The following is a 13,158-nucleotide window of genomic DNA, read 5'->3' as shown; positions in this document are numbered from 1 at the left end:
CTACATACACCATTTTGCATTCCCATCCACACTGTATAAAAGTCCCAATTTCTCCATATCCTCACCAATACTTACCTTTTTTTTTTAATAATAGCCATCCTAATAGGTGTGAGATGATATCTCATTGGGGTTTGATTTGTATTTCTCTGATAACTAGTGATGTTGAGCATTTTTACATAAACTGTCGGCCGTTTGTAAGTCTTCTTTGGAAAAATGTCTATTCACCTCTTTAGTCTGTTTTTTAATTGGGTTTTTTATTTATTTATTTTTATTTTATTTTTTTGCTATTGAGGTTTAAGAATTCCTTACATATTTTGGAAACTAATTCCTTTACCAGATATATGGCTTGCAAATATTTCCTCCCAGTCTGTGGGTTGCCTTTGTATTCTGCTGATTATTTGCTTTGCTCTGCAGAAATGTTTTAATTTGATGTAATTTCATTTGTCTATTTTTGCTTAAGACGTCCATTCTACCCAAAGTGATCTAGATTCAATGCAATCTCTATGAAAATCTCAATAGCATTTTCTTACAAAAATTTTCTGAAAATTATAAAATTTATATGGAACTGCAAAAGATGACAAATAGCCAAAACAATATTGACATATAGGAACAAAAGTGTAAGCATTGTATGTCCTGATTTCAAAATACATTACAAAACTATAATAGCAAAAAAACCAGTGACCAAATTGAAAGATGGGCAGAAGACTTAAATAGACATTTCTCCAAAGATATACAGATGGCCAACAGGTGCATGAAAAAATGCTCAGCATCACTAATTATTGGAGAAATGCAAATCAAAACTACAATGAGGTACCACCTCACACTGGTCAGAATGGCCATCATTAACAAGTCAACACATAACAGATGGTTTAGAGGGTGTAGAGAAAAGGTAACCCTCCTATACTGTTGGTGGGAGTATAAATTGGTACAACCACTGTGAAAAATAGTATGGAGGTACTCAGAAAATTAAAAATAGTACTACCATATGACCTAGCCATTCCACTCCTGGGCACATATCTGGACAAAATTTTCATTGAAAAAGATACATGCACCCCTATGTTCATTGCAGTTCACAATAGCCAGGCATGGAAACAACCTAAATGTCCATCGATGGATGAAGGGGTAGAGAACATATGGTGTACACACACACACACACACACACACACACACACACACACAATGGAATACTACTCAGTCCCAAAAAAGAACAAAATAATGTCATTTGCAGCAACATGGATAGAACTAGAGACTCTCATACTAAGTGAAGTAAGTCAGAAAGAGAAAGACAAATACCACATGGTATTACTTATATCTGGAATCTAATAGACAGCATAAAGGATCCTTTCTACAGTAAAGAAACAAACTCATGGATTTGGAGAACAGATTTGTGGTGCTGAGGGGGAGAGCAAGGGCATGGGAGTGGGATGGACCGAGAGTTTGTGGTTAGTAGGTGCAAACTATTGCATTTGGAGTGGATGAGCAATGAGATTCTGCTGTATAGCACATGGAACTATAGCTAATCACTTGTGATGGAACATGATGGAAGATAATGTGAGAAAAAGAATGTGTGTATACACACACACACACACACACACACACACACACACTGGGTCATTTTGCTGTACAGCAGAAATTGACAGAACAATGTAAATCAACTATAATAGAAAAAAAAAAAGAATATGATACTGACGTAAAGACACACTTATAGACCAATGGAATAGAATAGAAAGCCTGGAAATAAATCCACACACATATGGCCAACTGATATTTGACAAGGGAACCAAGAATATACAATGGGAAAAGCATTGTCTCTTTAACAATGGTATTGGGGAAACTGGATATTCCCTTACAAAAGAATGAAATTAAACACTTATTTTACATTATACAGAAAAATCAACTCAAAATAGATTAGTCTTAAGCATAAGACATGAAACTGTAAAACTTTTAGGAGACAAGAGAGGAAAAGCTTCTTGACAGTGGTCTTGGAAATGATTTAATAGATTAAAAGCACAGACAACAAAAGCAAAATTAGATGCTGTATTGATAACTCTTTTTTATTGTATTGTATTTTAATGTCTTTTTTAGGGTCACACCCATGGCATATGGAAGTTCCCAGGCTAGGAGCTGAATCAGAGCTGTAGCTTGCAACCTACACCACAGCCACAGCAATGCAGAATCCGAGCAGCATCTGCAACCTACACCACAGCTCACGGCAACACCACTGGATCCTTTAACCTACTGAGCAAGGCCAATGATCGAACCTGTGTGCTCATGGATATTATTTGGGTTTGATATTGCTGAGCCATGGCAGGAACTTCTGATAACTCTTTTTAAAAAGTCAGCTTAGCAGATTTCTTATACTTCATGAACTGACTAAGGCATTTCTATTGATTTTTGGTTTTTTCTGTATTGTTTTTTAAACTTGTTAATGATTCATCTACTAGTTGAAACATTAGCCTATCTGCAAAATTGCTGGTTTCCAAGAATAGGCAGTGATTTTACAGTTCTCTTTTGCTCTACCTTGGCTTTGAGTCTAAGCTCATTCACATGCCTCCTATAAAATATACGAAATGCTAAAATGTATAGGAATGAGTGCATTGTAACAGAAGTGCTAAATCTTGCCTCTCCTGCTAATTGCATTTATTTTTGGCCTAGACTATTCCTATCCCCTGAGATATAACACCTGTCATTCCTGTGCATTTTGTTCTTTCATTCTTTGTTACTTGTCTCTGAAAAAAGGAATGATATAGAATTGCTTTGATAAGGTGTCCAAGATAATGAATTCTCATTCAACACGGTTTTAAATGAATTATTACCAGAATCTTTTTTACATCCCTCTTTTCTTTAGATTATACATGTCATCTTACTGCAAAGCCACTCCAATTCCAGATAACAGAACAGTCCCTTCAGAAAGTTTTCTTGAGGTGGCAGGACACATTTCATAGCTTCAAAACCCTTACCTTTTAAAGCTTGTTTCATTCTGTTGCTTTCTTGGTAGAGCTATAAATTTCCCTTCTATCTCTTTTCAAGTTGCCTTTCAACTATTTTGGTCTATAAATTCTCTATTTCTATCTATTTACTTTTAAGGAACCAAAATTTTTCAACCTATGCACAAAAACAGTTTTCTTCAAAAGTCCATAGTCTTGTTACTCTCTGCAGTACCCAGTTCACTTTCTCTTTGTACAATCCATCAAAAAACAAAACAAAAACAAAAAACCCAAAAAACTAGGAGTTCCCATCGTGGCTCAGTGGTTAACGAATCTGCCTAGAAACCATGAGGTTGCAGGTTTGATCCCTGGCCTTGCTCAGTGGGTTAAGGATCTGGCGTTGCCCTGAGCTATGGTGTAGGTTGCAGATGCAGCTCGGATCTGGTATGGCTGTGGCTCTGGCGTAGGCCGGCGGCTACAGCTCTGATTGGACCCCTAGACTGGGAACCTCCATATGCCGGCAGCAGCACAAGAAATGGCAAAAAGACAAAAAAAAAAAAAAAAAAAAAAAAGAAAGAAAAAGAAGAAAAGGAAAAAACAACTGTAGCTAATTTACGACATTATGTTAATTTCAGGTGGGCAGCTTCAAATTTATCATCAAATATTAAAGGCCCAAATAATGCTGCTTGTTTTGTGAGAATCACCTCAGAGTTTTCCATATTTCCATTCAACAATCTGCCTTTTCTCACTGGAAAAAAAAAATTTTAATTCTTATTTATTTATTTATTTAAATTTTTAAAGCCACACCTATAGCATATGGAAGTTCCCAGGCTAGCGGTCGAATCAGAGCTACAGTGCACTTCGGTATGAAATGTATGTGCTGTAACAGTAATGTACTGACCTGATGTTATTTCAACAGCATCAAAAATTTCAGTTTCACCCTTTTTCATGTGTTAGTAATTTGTTTTATTAGCTACCCTCACCTGTCTAGCGAAACTCACCTGTCTCTATCCTCTACTCCATACGTGATCTGTATTCCATACCTTAACCACACTTCAGACCTTGCACACTTCCTTACCCTCACTTCACACTTGTCCTTGTCCTTCCGTCTGCTGTAACAGAATCCCATACACCACGTGGCTTATAAACAAAGATGTGTATTTTTCACAGTTACAAAGACTGGGAAGTCCCAGATCAAGGTGTCAAAAAATTTTGTGTCCAGTAAGAACCTTCTTCCTACTTCATAGATAGTCATCTTCTCACTGTCCTCACATGCACAAGGGGCAAGAGAGGTCTCAGGAGTCCCCTCTGTTAGGGCACTAATTACATTTATGAAGCCTCTGCTCTTGTGACCTAATCACCCCCCAAAAGTCACCCCCCACTCAAATACCATCATATTGGAGATTAGGTTCCAGCATTTGAATTATGGAGGGACTCAGCCACTCTGTGCCTTACAGAAACATATTCAGGTAACCTTCCGGGGATAAGTCGGGGAATCAATTTCAGTCTTGCTTCAAGCCCAACACCCGCCTCCTTCCAGGTCCCCTCAACCAGTACATTGTTTCCTCCAGCTTGATCAGGGAGCCTGTTCGATGACATTTGTCTATTTTACAATTATGATTTCAGAGATATGATGAACCCCAGAGTAATGTACTGTACTTAGCATCAACTGCTTCAGCTTTTGGGCACATATGCTTCAAATCTGAGAATATCATAGATATAGATGGGAATCTTGGTAGAGATCTCTCAGGCAAGCTGGTATTTAACACAAAAGCAAACCCATTTGGAGCTAAAGTGCTTTCCATTAGGCAGTTTGGCGGCTGTTCTACGAGGCAGACTCACTGTGCTCGCCGGACATATTTCGATTAAATGCTGCTTTGTATTCTTCCAAAGATGGGAACAATAAGGACGTTTGTCAAAGGAAAACTGCAGCAAACGATTTCATGTTGAACATCTGTACTCTGCAGTTCATTGTTTGCAAGAGTTTATTGACCATAATTTTGATGCATATAGGTTTTAAAGAATATAAACGGCATTTATCTTGGGCGCCTATCATTTATTTGAGTCTTGGCTTATTTATTTCCATTTTTTCTGGGCATTTTATTTATTTTAGGACACTGAAGAGATGAAGGAAAAGATGTTTCTGAAAAAGGAAGTTTTAGTTAGCTTGCAAAATTGATAAGGAAAGAAAATATTTTCACAAAAAGGATGGAACAATTGAATTGAAAAAATGTAACTCGGTGCATGTTATTATCTGTGTGATACCTTTCACCCTTAAAGATCTCAAACCAGAGTTCCCATCGTGGTTCAGTGGTTAACAAATCCGACTAGGAACCAAGAGGTTGAGGGTTCGATCCCTGGTCTTGCTCAGTGGGATTAAGAATCCGGCGTTGCCGTGAGCTGTGGTGTAGGCCAGGGGCTACAGCTCCGATTCGACCCCTAGCCTGAGACCCTCCATATGCCGCAGGAGCGGCCCTAGAAAAGGCAAAAAGACAAAAAATAAAAATTAAAAAAATAAAAAAGATCTCAAACCAATTTTGAAACTTTAGGACCACTCTCTTAACTCATTGTCCTCAGTACCAATCATGTGACATTTCCAGAGTGAAATGGAGCAGCTGTTAATTCACAAAGTAATTTGAGGGTATTGGAGTCAGAAGACTAATTAATAGCATTGTGAATATGATCTGGTATGAAGTTTCCTTCTTTCACTTTGCAAATAGATGGCCTATTCTTAGAAGATGTAAGCTTTCCCTTTTACATTTTTTTTTTAAACCATAGCCCAAACAATTCAAGTTGCTAAATAGGATAGCCTTTATCAGTTCTGATTTAATGCATTCCTGTGGTCGTGATCAATTGACTTTATTCTGCTACTACATAAACTACAGATCCCTTGCATGGAAGAAGCCTAGAAACTTAACCACCTAGAGAAATAATAGATTTTCTTTCTTTTGACACATTTAATAATAAAAGTCAATATATAGAAGTAGTTAGGAATACAAACTTTGAAATCTGGCAGATTTGATCTATAACCCTCCGTACACCAAATAATTTAACCTTTCAGGAGCCTATTCCTAATCTCTTGACTATAGATCACAGCATATTTTGTAAGGTTGTGTAGTTTGTTTATAATAATGAGTATGAAGTGCAATGTTCAGCATAGTAAGATTTCAATATGTGTTAGCTGTTGTTATTATTATTGTGTTGGATTATTTGGTTCCAAGATTTGTCTGAGATTTAGTGAACTCTTTAATTATATTTCTTTCTTTATTGTTCAATTGCCTCTCTACAAAGAATACCTGAAGAAATTGCTCTTGTGTAGGTAACAGTTACTTTTTGGTTTTGTCTTTGTTTATAGGATGTACTTGGGCAGAAACTCAAGATGGTTATGTGAGCTTCTCCAACTTGGCAGTTTTGATCTCTGGGTCAAATTGGCACTTTATTTTTACTGTCACTTCCCCTCCAGGTAATTTCAGCATAGTGTGTTTTTATTATCTGTTTCTTTTCTAAAAATATATATAGCTCCTTCTCTTTTACAATGGGACTAGCTCCTATCATGAATAAGAAGCCATTGTAGTTTAGAGAAAAATTCCCTTGGTTATATCATTAAGGTGTGAGAAGCAAGAATATGTGTATAAATGAAGCCTCTGGAGACTCCTGGTAAGCAAGAATCCAAAAGTACATTTTCCTCTAGTTGTTAAAATTTACTTTGAATGTTCTACTTTCTTTTCTAGAACATTTGATGGAATTTGCTTGGATATTAATTCAAAAGTTTTAATTTATAAGAGTGTCATGGAGTGTTAAGCATTATAAAACCTTATCTTTCAGCCCTGCCCTTCTCACCCCTGCTCCACCCTCTCCTTGTAAATGGGGACTATACCCATTCAGAATCTGGGTACTTTAGAAGTGTAGGTATATGGTATGTGTAAATTGCTTGTATGAACCAGTTCTTCTTGAAAAAATATCTAAAAGAAATCTTCTCCCTTCCGAAGTGTCCTTGACAGATTTTGCTTTCTTAGAAGGTAACACTGTTCACTGTATTTCTTTTTTTTTAATGTTTTATTTTACTTTATTTTTATTTCCCCAATGCATTATTTTTTTTTCTACTGTACAGCATGGTGACCCAGTTACACATACATGTATACATTCTTTTTTCTATATTTCAAAGTTAATTGATCCTATGCAGAATACTTTTGCCAGGAGGCGTTGAGCCCAGTTTTCACCCTAGGGACCTGTGATGAGAGTCCAATTATAGACATCCCTTTTTAAAGGCTTGACTCTGATAGAGACCCAGAATTGCCATTTAAAAAACATGATTTAAATATTGCTTTTTTTTTTTTTAACAGTCACATGTATGGCATATGGAAGTTCCCCAGCTAGGGGTCGAGTCAGAGCTGCAGCTGAGGCCTATGCCACAGCAACACTGGATCTGAGCCAAATCCATGACCTACACTGCAGCTTGCTCCCCAAACCACTGAGCGAGGCCGAAGATGGAACCTACATCCTCTCAGACATTACGTCAGGTTCTTAACCTACTCAGCCACAATGGGGACTCCTAAATATTGCATCTTACATTGTGATTTACCAAAAGGGGGGCAAAATCCTCCTCACCTAAGAAAGAATTCTAAAAATACTAACATCACACTTGAACTGAAAAGTAGATATTTGTAATCAATGATTCATTTGAGTCAGGGAAAATTAGTCTGATACCTAAGACATGCAGCTGTGGAAAGCAGTTAATTTGGCTGTGATAATGCAAAGCTTTTAAAAAACTATGCTAGAAAAATTATGAGTGGATTAAAACCTTTTAGATATTGGAAAAGACAGAGGAAATTAAATGTTTTGTTCTGAGGTATCTGAAGCCCAACAATAAATACTTAATTAAGACCAGATATTAGTTCATCCTTCTGAAACTTAAATTCAAATGGTCAGTATTCTTTTCATAGAGTTAAACGTATGGCTTTCATGAACATATATGATAAGAACTTATCAACAAGTTATTTAACTCTTTAATGAGGAAATCAGGAGGATGGCAAAGCCTATAGATGGTACAGCTGCTGATATTAGTTTGTTAAATTATATACAGGCAATCAAACAGTAACCTCTGAGGTTACTTTGTCTGCAGATATCTCTTACATTCTTACCAGATGAAAATCATTGGCAGCTCCTACAAATCTTCTACACATTCACAGAACAGTCCTGTAAATATTAAATATTAAGTGAAATAGAAGTATTGCAGAGAATTTGATAAACCTTGGAAGGGCTTGTTGAAAAATTCTCCAGTATGATATTGATCAGATCTTGAATCACTATTTTTTTCTCTTCACTCTAAGTTTTGGACCATTTTTCTTCATAAAGGGAGTTATCTTCTGAGGTCAGATAGTACTGTTAGTTTTGTAGGGTGGTTGTCCTTTTAATACCTATGAAGTTGTCCTAATGGAAGTGCAGGTTCACAGAAGAACAGCCTCCATGTCCTTGACCATAGGATTCCCTAGGTTGGATTTTGAAGGGTAGCACATGTAGAACTGGATATTTTGTCCTCGACTTGTTGGATATTTAAAAGTCCTTTGCCCTCCAGTTTCCTTAGTGGTTACCTAAGACTAAATACTCCATCAAGGTTATTTTAAGGCATATGTTATAAAACCACATGTAAACTGTAGCATAGATAGAAGCTTCTCAGTGCCCCTGTGATGTTGAGCTGGCTCTACATCAGAGTTCGCATTTACTGGATCACTACTTCCTTTAGATTTCACTACGGCTTGTAAAGTCCCCTAACTGAAGAAATGTCTTGAGACACTTTCTCTTAGTATTTTTTCTTAAATTATTCTTCATAATTTTCAAGACAGAGTCTATGAGGTGAGGTTCTGTTCAGTGAGAAAAGGATAGTTAGAGGAGAAATAGAAAACACCAGACGACAAGCTCATGAACAGCACAGATCCTGAGAGTGACTCCTTGTTTCCAGGTGTTATCACTGACTAGTGCTGGAATTATGCGGGAAAGCAGCCCTCATCCCCACGTTGATAGGCCAATCAATGATCTCTCTCCTCTTTAACAAGCTCCAAAACAATGGACATGACAAGCCTTGATTCATGGGGCTGTTATTGTTGCTTCAGCCATAAATCAAGCAGAGGACTTAACCATTTTCATTATTTCCCCTCATCTCCCTTAGAATTATTTTAGAATCATTTTCCCTTAGAATTGTTTTCCCTCTTCTCCCTTCCCCCCTTATTACTCCTATTTTATTATTTTTATCTCATTTAAAAAAATTCTTAAAAATGAAGGAAGAGGACAGAATTTACCATCAACTTAAGGCCCAGAAATGACAGATAATGGCAGACAAGATTCCTGAATTTAGATCATGTAAATTGGCAATTTGTCTTCCTAAAATTTCCAAGATGGTCCATGTCTTTATTTTTGTTTAGTGGAAATAGGCATTACTTTTCTCAGTGTTTAGCTGATTATTGCATACGAAGATATAGTTCCACAGACAGACACAGACTTATAATTTAGGACTTAGTTCACTTAACATAGATAGAGAATTTATTTTCTACTGAGATACAACTGACTTAACATTATATAAGTTAAAGATGTATAGCATATGATTACTCCTGTAGCATTAGCTAACACCTATATCACATTGCATAATTACCATTCTTTTTTTTTTAAAACCACGTCTATGGCATGTGGGCATTCCTGGGCTAGGGCTCAAACCCATGCCACAGCCGTGACAGCACTGGATCCTTAACCTGCTGAGCTGCCAGGGAAGTCCCATCATTATCATTCTTTTTGTGGTGAGAACATTTAAGATCTAGTCTTTCAGCAGTGGTGAAGTTTATTACATAGTATTGTTGGCTTTAATCACTATGCTAGTTTAGAAATATAGAAAATGAAGCACTGAGAGGTTACATAGGTCTGATGAAGTGTGTAAGGCATCCTCACAAGTTTTTCTAACAGGTAGACTAATCCAGCTCATTTATCCATTTCTGAACTTCCCGAGACGTGCCAAGAGAGCAGGGTTTCTGTAAATTTGTTCTACTGACTTCTCACCCACCTTTCCACATGCACTGTCATTACCGTGGTCTGGGCTGTCCTTTCTCTAGCCATCTCCTGGAGCCTTGGAGCTCCTAGAGGGTTCTGTAAGGCTGCTGGGCTGAGATGGGGTGTACCCTGCCACCTCACCAAGAAAAACTCCACGTCGCTTGCCATTTTCAAGTCTAGAATATTCCTCCTCCATAAATTCACATGCTCAGTCACCAGTACTCAGGGTGGCTTCTCAGAGCCCTTTTCTGCCCTACTCTGTCTACACCACTATCCCTACCCTGCTCCCCTCTCCAGCCCGCTCTGTCTGCCGCAGGGCATCCTTCACTCTCTGGCACCAGAGTATCTGTGTATTTGCTTGTCTGCTGCCTGCTCTGTCCCCCACCAGAACCTAAGTCCCCAAAGGGACAGGAATTCTGCTTAGTTCAACATTACATCCTCAGGGGGTGGAAAAAAAAACCCAAAAACCTGGCATGTCATAGTCACAAATAAATATTTGTTCAGGAATACATGAGCATACTGAAGTAAATATAAGATTGCATTTAAAAAAAAAACCAAACATTCTGCTAGTAAAATGATTTTAAAACAGATGGTCTCTACCCTTACACCCAGGTTACTGCTCCAGGCTTGTAAACCTTAGGTCTGACTTCATCCTTCTGTGATTGTGTCCTAAACACTTCCGTGGCCTGATCTCCTATATCCCAGGTGCCTCATGCCTCTTCTCAGGGCAGAATTTTTCCTTCTATGACATCTCATGGTCTTCAGAATATGGTCAAGGGCCTTTTGGCTTTTGACACTTAATGCCCACCAATATTTGTCTCACATGCTTTCCGGCATTAATTCCTAATAGTTCCCAGTAATAATTTTTTTAGCATCAATTGCTTTGTTCTCTTTTCTGCTTTTATTTGCTCAACCTTCAAAACCCTGTTTAGATGCTCCTTCCTCTGGGATTGTTTTTAAAATCCTATCAATGGAAGATAACCTTCCAAAGCAGTTAACTTGCATTACTCTGATGGCATGGATCACATTCTGATCCGTATCACTAAGATATGTATGCCTATGTTATTTCACTTATTAGCTTGTAAATATCTTAAGAATGAGAGCAGTAACTTACCTACTTCATGAAGTAAACAATCCCTGAGCAGTTGTTGGAAAATGGATAAAAGAATAAAGACTTTTGCTTTTACTTCTGTGACTCTCTAGGAAAATCCGTCCCCCTGTTGCTGGGCTAGAGTTAGCTTATTCAGCTGTCCATCAAAATCAACTAATTGATAACAAACAAGCCCAATATGGTTCAAGTATAAGATGTACACACAGAAGAGGTGTTCCTAGATAATTTTGTTACAGTAGCTTTAGGACCAAGTCAGCCAGGGGTCAAGAGACTGCAGATCTGACTACAACTTCCAATCAAATTGCCAAGTTCTGCCCAAGGGAAGCACAGCAAAGAAAACATGGTGTTTCCTTGAGTAGACAAAGTAAGAACTGTTTTTGCCTGAATTATTCAGATGCAAGAAGAGATTTGGGGTTAGTTGTTTTGAAAGAGCTCCTCAAAAATGTTGGTTATAACTAACTTGTGCTCACAGAGAAGCGGTTTTTTTTTTAACTTAAATTTTTGTCTTAAGATGTAATTGACATATGATAAGCTACACATATTTAAAGCATACAATTTGATAAGTTTTGATGAATCTATACTTCCATGAAACCATTCCTACAACTAAAATGATGACCATATTTATCATCTGCAGTATTATAGGCACATTTTTAAAATGCATATTTTTTTTGAATAAGATTCTACAGTAAAAATGATCTTTTTGTGTTATGTCATTTTATGAGTTCAAAGATATATATAGATTCATGTAATCACCACAATTAGGATAGAGAATGTTTCCAAAAGTGTCCCTTATGCTGTTTGTCCATCGTCACATCCTAGCAACTAGTGATCTTTATAGTTTTGTTTTTTTAAATAGCATATAACTGAAATTGTATATATCCTTTAGAGATGGGCTTCTCTCACTCATAATACCTTGGGTATTCAACCCAGTTATAGAATATTAAGAGTCCCTTTCTTCCTTCCTTCCTTCCTCCCTCCCTCCCTCTTTTTATCCACCCTCTTTCCCTCTCTTCCTCCTGCTTCTCCTCCCCCCTTTTCTTTTTCTGTTTCTCTTTTTGGCTGAGTCGTACTCCATTGTCTGGATAAACCACCATTGGCTTATCCATTCATCAGTTGAAGAACATTTGGATTGTTGCCAGGTTTTGGTGATTGTTGGTAGAGGTACTGTAAACATTTGTGTACAGGTTTTCGTGTGTATAGGCAAGGTTTGTTTTTTTTTGCTTGTTTGTTTGTTTTTTTCTTTTTTGGATTCTTTTATTACCCCTTGCTTCAAAAATTCTAATGGCGTGACAACTAAATTTCTCAATCTACGAAAAGGGGAGGAGTTTGAGGTGAGTTCTTAGGAAGATGTGCTCTCTGAAGGAATGGCCATTCTGACTCATCATCCATTGCCAGAGTGGCTCTGTCATTGGCCCCTGCTCTACTCCAGATTCCAAGATAACAAAATTCTCGTGGACCTTAGAAATTCTCTTGGCTCCTTAGTAGGAGTTCTTGGATCCCTGTTTTGAAGTGTTATACACTCCATGTTTTAAGTAAGATTCATATATCATCACAAGTAGATTCACCCAATCTGGAGCCCAGAGTGCTTCTGTTCTAATTAGTAACAGAAGAGTGAAGCCACAGATTTGCACTGGTGGAGAAAGTAGGTCTGAAAATAGGAGATTATTGGAAGTATTCCCCATTGGAAAGAATAACTGTATATTATTGTTGGAATCTTGAAGTTCTTCATAAATATGTGTCTTATACAAAAGAGAGATAGACCTACGGATCTAGAAAAAAGTTATGGTTATCAAAGGGGAAAAAGGGAGAGATAAATTAGGAGTTTGGGATTAACACATACACGCTACTATATAGCAAATATATAAGCAATTAAGAGCCTACTGTATAGCACAGGGAACTATACTCAATATGTTCTAATAACCTGTAAGGAGAAAGAATCTGAAAAAAGAATAGATACCTAGATATGTAGAACTGAATCATTTTGCTGTACCTAAAACAAATGCAACATTGTAAATCAACTATACTTCAATAAAATAAAAGTAAAAAATAAGTAAATAGCCAAAAAAAGAAACATGTGTCTTAGAT

The 13,158-nt window shown here is 37.2% G+C and overlaps 1 protein-coding gene across 10 annotated transcripts in view; it reads left to right on the top strand.

Annotated features, from left to right (window-relative positions):
• PKHD1 (PKHD1, fibrocystin/polyductin) overlaps positions 1–13,158 on the top strand; it is a 477,788-nt gene that overhangs the window by 443,767 nt on the left and 20,863 nt on the right. For all 10 annotated transcript variants that reach the window (XR_002345756.1, XM_021098821.1, XM_021098820.1 and 7 more), the window contains one exon: positions 6,283–6,390. Coding sequence is in view for 9 of the 10 variants with exons in the window: in XM_021098821.1 (XP_020954480.1) it covers positions 6,283–6,390 (108 nt within the window). In the remaining variant the exon portion in view is untranslated. The remainder of the gene's footprint in view (positions 1–6,282; positions 6,391–13,158) is intronic.

Source organism: Sus scrofa, chromosome 7 (assembly GCF_000003025.6).
Source record: "Sus scrofa isolate TJ Tabasco breed Duroc chromosome 7, Sscrofa11.1, whole genome shotgun sequence".
Taxonomy (NCBI): Eukaryota; Metazoa; Chordata; class Mammalia; order Artiodactyla; family Suidae; genus Sus; species Sus scrofa.
The sequence above is the reverse complement of the archived record's forward strand: the minus strand, read 5'-3'. Positions and strand labels throughout refer to the sequence as shown.